Source organism: Leucoraja erinacea, chromosome 2, assembly GCF_028641065.1.
Source record: "Leucoraja erinacea ecotype New England chromosome 2, Leri_hhj_1, whole genome shotgun sequence".
Taxonomy (NCBI): domain Eukaryota; kingdom Metazoa; phylum Chordata; class Chondrichthyes; order Rajiformes; family Rajidae; genus Leucoraja; species Leucoraja erinaceus.
Window position 1 is genome coordinate 4,762,445 of NC_073378.1, and position 6,572 is coordinate 4,769,016.

The 6,572-nt window shown below is 44.3% G+C and overlaps 1 protein-coding gene across 1 annotated transcript; it reads right to left on the reverse strand.

Annotated features, from left to right (window-relative positions):
* Positions 1-3,123: 3,123 nt before the first annotated feature.
* LOC129706644 (collagen alpha-1(XIV) chain-like) lies at positions 3,124-6,102 on the reverse strand. The gene has a single exon (XM_055651029.1). The coding sequence runs from the start codon at positions 5,272-5,274 to the stop codon at positions 4,447-4,449; it is 828 nt and encodes a 275-aa protein (XP_055507004.1). The 5' UTR covers positions 5,275-6,102; the 3' UTR covers positions 3,124-4,446.
* Between the last annotated feature and the right edge of the window lie 470 nt (positions 6,103-6,572).

The window sequence follows — 6,572 nt, forward strand, 5'->3', positions numbered from 1 at the left end:
CCATAGCAAGGAAAAGGAGGTAGGGCAGCATTGCTGGTTAGAGAGGAGATTAACGCAATAGAAAGAAAGGACATTAGCTTGGAGGATGTGGAATCGATATGGGTAGAGCTGCAAAACACTAAGGGGCAAAAAACGCTAGTGGGAGTTGTGTACAGGCCACCTAACAGTAATAGTGGAGTTGGGGATGGCATCAAACAGGAAATTAGAAATGCGTGCAACAAAGGTAAAACAGTTATAATGGGTGACTTCAATCTACATATAGATTGGGTGAATCAAATTGATTCTTAAAGGGTTGACGGCGGATATGCAATGGAAGGCATTTAAAAACTGCATGGATGAACTACAACAATTGTTCATCCCAGTTTGGCAAAAGAATAAATCAGGGAAGGTAGTGCATCCGTGGATAACAAGGGAAATCAGGGATAGTATCAAAACAAAAGATGAAGCATACAAATTAGCCAGAAAAAGCAGCCTACCAGAGGACTGGGTGAAATTCAGTCCAGCAGATGAAATCATGTCTGACAAATCTTATACAATTTTTCGAGGATGTAACTAGTAGAGTGGATAAGGGAGAACCAGTGAATGTGTTATATCTGGACTTTCAGAAGGCTTTCGACAAGGTCCCACAGAAGAGATTAGTATACAACCTTAAAGCACATGGTATTGGAGGTTCAGTATTGATGCAGGTAGAGAACTGGAAGCAAAGAGTAGGAATAAACTGATCCTTTTCAGAATGGCTGGCAGTGACTAGTGGGGTACCGCGAGGCTCAGTGCTGGGACCCCAGCTATTTACAATATATATTAATGATTTGGACGAGGGAATTGAATGCAACATCTCCAAGTTTGCGCATGACACAAAGCTGGGGGGGCAGTGTTAGCTGTGAGGAGGATGCTAGGAGGCTGCAAGGTGACTTGGATACGCTGGGTGAGTGGGCAAATGCATGGCAGATGCAGTATAATGTGGATAAATGTGAGGTTATCCACTTTGGTGGCAAAAACAGGAAAGTAGACTATTATCTGAATGGTGGCCGATTAGGAAAAGGGAAGATGTAACGAGACCTGGGTGTCATGGTACACCAGTCATTGAAAGTAGGCATGCAGGTGCAGCAGGCAGTGAAGAAAGCAAATGGTATGTTAGCATTCATAGCAAAAGGATTTGAGTATAGGAACAGGGGGGTTCTGCTGCAGTTGTACAGGGTCTTGGTGAGACCACACCTGGAGTATTGCGTACAGTTTTGGTCTCCTAATCTGAGGAAAGACATTCTTGCCATAGAGCGAGTACAGAGAAGGTTCACCAGATTGATTCCTGGGATGTCAGGACTTTCATATGAAGAAAGACTGGATAGACTCGGCTTGTACTTGTTGGAATTTAGAAGATTGAGGGGGGATCTTATAGAAACGTACAAAATTCTTAAGGGGTTAGACACGCTAGATGCAGGAAGTTCCCCATGTTGGGGAAGTCCAGAACAAGTGGTCACAGTTTAAGGATAAGGGGGAAATCTTTTAGGACCGAGATGAGAAAAACATTTTTCACACAGAGAGTGGTGAATCTTTGGAATTCTCTGCCACAGAAGGTAGTTGACGCCAGTTCATTGGCTATATTTAAGAGGGAGTTAGATGTGGCCCTTGTGGCTAAAGGGATCAGGGGGTATGGAGAGAAGGCAGATACAGGATACTGAGTTAGATGATCAGCCATGATCATATTGAATGGCGGTGCTGGCTCGAAGGGCTGAATGGCCTACTGCTGCACCTAATTTCTATGTTTCTATGTTTCTATGTTTCTAACATGCCTTGGAGTGACAGAGGTGACATTCTGCTGTTTAAATTACCTTTTTTTTCTACTGACCTTTTTTTAACCCTTTGTCTGCCTCCGACCACCTACAACTACCTACAACTACCTACGAATATCTGCGACCTACTTAAGACCTACCTACGAGTACAAAGATTTCGATTTTTTCCATGCCGACCTTTTTTTTTACTTGTGGACATTTTTCATTTGACTTGAAAGAACAGCGCGACCTAGTTGATGCCTACCTACAAGCTCCTACGACCTCGTGGCGACCATGCTACAAGTTTGAGTCAAGGGCAAACTCAGCAGAGGTCGTGAATTAGGTCGTGAAAGTGGGACAAGGGCTTTAGGCGATGTTTTGGATCAACTTGAAGCATTCCCTCTCAATTCTCTCCACCTATGCCGCCTGATCCACTGAATTACTCCAGAACTTTGCTCAACACATCATTTCTCTCTAAGGTGGCAGCAATTGTGCTGTAGTAGAACTGGACTTTGTTGATCCCACATAAGGGCACAAAAGAAACTCATGAAGAGTAAATCTGGAACCCAATGCCCTGCATCCAAATGGTTGAAAACATCAGTTGGAATTTCTGAGGCTTATTTTAAATATTATGTGGTGCTCCTAGTGTGCAGATGTTCACATTGTTCGATTATTGTTTGATTATTCTGTATTTTTATTTTTAGTTCTATATTGCACTATACTACGGACTGACGCTAAACTGCATTTCGTTGTACCCATACTCGTATTTGTGCAATGACATTAAAGTTGAATTGAATTGAATTGAATTGAATGAGCAGCATAACTGTCTCCTCAGATCCTGGTGAACTTCTACCGCTGCACCATCAAGAGCATCCTTACCAACTGCATCACAGTATGGTATGGCAACTGCTCTGTCTCCGACCGGAAGGCATTGCAGAGGGTGGTGAAAATTGCCCAACGCATCACCGGTTCCACGCTCCCCTCCATTGAGTCTGTCCAAAGCAAGCGCTGTCTGCGGAGGGCGCGCTCAGCATCGCCAAGGACTGCTCTCACCCCAACCATGGACTGTTTACCCCAACCATGGAGGCTGTTTACCCAGGTCCTAAACACACCTGGACTGCCAATTTGGATTTAATCCGTGGCACATCGCTCTTCCCTAAATGCATTTTGTACACCTGGGATGTTAATCTGATCCGTCATCTATTTGAGATCAGGGCTGGGAAGATTTTCCTCTAACCTCTCATCATGTCACGAGGTTAATGGTCTGCATTATACAATCATTATCCCGACACCAAGGCTGATGGCAGGACTGTCATATGTGGATATTTAGAATGGGATGCGGTCTGGGCTTGTATACTCTGGAATTTAGAAGGATGAGACGGGATCTTATTGAAACATGTAAGATTATTAATGGTGTGGACATGCTAGAGGCAGGAAGCATGTTCCTGATGTTGGGGAAGTCCAGAACCAGGAGCCAGAGTTTAAGAATAAAGGGTGAGCCATTTAGAATGGAGATGAGGAAAAACATTTTCATCAGGTTTGTGAATCTGTGGAATTCTCTGCCTCAGGGGGGCAGTGGAGGCCAATTCTCTGGATGCTTTCAAGAGAGTTGGATAGAGCTCTTAAAGAAAGCGGAGTCAACGAATAATGGAAGAAGGCAGGAACAGGGTACTGATTGTGGATGATCAGCCATGATCACAGTGAATGGCAGTGCTGGCTCGAAGGGCCGAATGGCCTACTCCTGCACCTATTGCCTATTGTCATGCTTTTATCGACATTTATTAGAGGAGGTTAGTCAAAGTGACAAGAAGTCTCTTACTACTGTTCCATGTCCTGCACCCCCTACCTTGGAATGACTGTAACGAACACTACTCCACGCCCTGAAGGTGATCAAGAGCAGCATCTTCAGTCAGAGACTGATTGCACCAATGTGCAAAACGGAGAGATATAGGAAGTCTTGTATACCAGCTGCTATAAGGTTTTATAATGCACAAAAATAATTTTGGATTTTTTTAGTATTCATTCATTGTATTTTAACTTATTAAGTATGGAAGCTATCTGAGGAAATGTGTGGTGTTATGTCTGTCTTGAAGCTGTTGTGGCACTGTAATTTTCTGTAAAGGATTATTAAAGGTTATTCAATTCAATTACTCCTGAAAACTGTAACAATAGAATGGAAGAGGTAATCCATGGGCAGCTACTTTAAGTACACAGAAACCTTGCCGTTTCTGCATGCAGAACAAGTAATGATCAGGCGTGACTTGCATCTTCCTGATGCCAGGGTCAGTTGCTATATAACAGAAAAATGTTAATCCTCCTCTTTTGTACCTTCTGCCTTGATTGCAATGGCCATTGAACAGAGATGGGCCACATGTGAAGATGGACTGTTATTCAGTCTCAATGATTTGAGAGTCTAAATGTCTTTCTTCCATGAATTTTACACCAGGATGGAAGACAAGGAAATTAAACAACCTTTGAAACACAACCACATTCAAGAGATGATGGGAAAGAACCATGCACCCATGAATGTGTGAATGTAGATGTGGGAGGAACAGGGATGATGGCAGGATTATAGCACAGCTAAGAGCAAAGGTGATAAAAGGAAACATATCTACAAGATGTGGCAGAACATATTGGGATATTCCAGATAACACACATTTAAACAAAAGGTAAAAACTCAAGAGCCCGAACTAAAACAGAATGGTCTATCTTTGAGTTCCAACCTTCTTGGCTTCCTGGATACAATACCTAGGGATGACTTTGTGACCTTAGAAACTTCACGGGATACCTCTTCCACCCTAGTACATACAACCCGGATGACAGCCTGTGAAATTTCACTCAAGGCATTAAAGTCGGCAACATTGTACACGTAATCTGAAGCCGGCTGGCTGGCAATTTCCTTTAGCTCCTCCTCCTTGGCTTCACGGATACCAATAGCATAGACAATGATGCCCTGCTCTTTCAGTGCCTTTGCAGGCAGCTCCACATTATCTTGGGACTGGCCATCTGTGATAACAATGGCCACCTGAGGCACACCCATCAACGCCCTGCTTCCTGCTGATGCCACAAAAAGCATGTTCAGCATCAACTTCAGGCCCAGTCCCGTTCTCGTGCCTCCTCCCTTGTAAGGCAGCTGCTGGATCTTCTGTAGGATTTCATTTTTATCACGAAAAGTATTCAAGAAAAACTCTGTGTGAGGATTGTCGCTGTACTGAATGAGGCCTATCCGGACTTTGTCTTCTCCAACATCGAATCCATCCACCAATGTATAGAGAAAGTCTTGAATCTTTTCAAAGTTTTGAGTTCCTATACTCCAGGATCCGTCAACTAGGAAAACAATGTCTGCCATGGAGGACTCTGTGCAGGCTAAAACAGAAAAAGCAATAATCCGTGATAATAACTTTTCCCACATTAGTTGACACCCACAATTTCTGTAATAATGTGGATTTACAATCGGGTTACATTTGCATTTTCTCAAGAGAGCTTCTGCGGTATAAACAACCATTTAAGCTCCAGTCAGGTCATCATAACATCCTCAGATGGCAATTAAAGCCAGCAAAATTAAGGTAGAATTACCCGAGAGAGGTTATTACAAGTGAAATTTAGCTCTAATTGCAGGAATATTACGAATTAAAAATGAACTCCAATAGCTCATCAGACACAAATTCTCCATGCTATGAATTTTTAATTGTGTTGATAACATTCTCAAGAGGCCATGCCCTGGTACATTTCTTTGTGTTGCCGAGAGAGTACCAATTCATTACAGGGCGCTTGGTCCCCAATTTCATACAGATTCATACCGTCCTGTACTTTGGTAAAGACACCTGTTGAGGCTGTGCACTGCAATGCTGCGAGCTTTGTGTTAAACCTGGATTTTCCACCCTTGCTGCTGTTGATAACCTGAGTGTTGTGAGCCCCTGCCCTCATCCCTCCCCCACCCACCGATTCATTGCAGCAATGAATCTCCTCACAGCTCAAAGTAGAGAGGCTGCCTGTGAGGGCTGGTATTGGGCAGGTCAAGGTGGATGGTACACTCACTCAGCACTGAGATTTGGGGCCTCGGGGCAGCATCCTGCCCAGTACTGATTTTGGGTCGTTGCTGGAGACCAGTAGCACCCTCTCCATGTGTAAACAGACTGCTCAGTCTCCCTCAATACCTCCTGCTGCATGTGCTGGCTCGAAGGGACGAATGGCCTACTCCTGCACCTATTGTCAATTGTCTGTCTAGCAAGTCTGCTCCACCATTCAATCATGGCTGATCTATCTCTCTCTCCTAACCCCATTTCCCTACCTTCTCCCCATAACCTCTGACACCTGTACTAATCAAGTGTCACAGTATGGAAACAGGCCATTGGGCATGAATTTGCCCATATGCCGACCAAGATGCCCCATCTATGCTAGTCCCAACTGTCCACGTTTGCCCCTTAGGATTATAAACCTGTTCTATCCACATACATGTCCAAATGCCTTTGGAATGTTTCTGTACATGCTTCAACTTCCTCCGACAGCCCATTCTATATAGCCACCACCATGGATGGAGGAACAGCACCTCATATTCCATTTGGGGAGTCTGCATCCTGGGGGCATGAACATCAAATTCTCCCAATTTTGTTAGTCCTTGCTGTCTCCTTCCCTTCCTCAGTCCCCCTGCTATCTCCTCCCATCCCCCCGCCTTCGGGCTCCTCCTCCTTTTTCCTTTCTTGTCCCGCCCCCGATCAGTCTGAAGAAGGGTTTCGGCCCGAAACGTTGCCTATTTCCTTCGCTCCATAGATGCTGCTGCACCCGCTGAGTTTCTCCAGCTTT

Bases quoted from the DNA above. Each gene is read 5' to 3' on its own strand.
- LOC129706644 (XM_055651029.1), bottom strand. From the start codon at position 5,274: ATGGTTGTTTATACCGCAGAAGCTCTCTTGAGAAAATGCAAATGTAAC.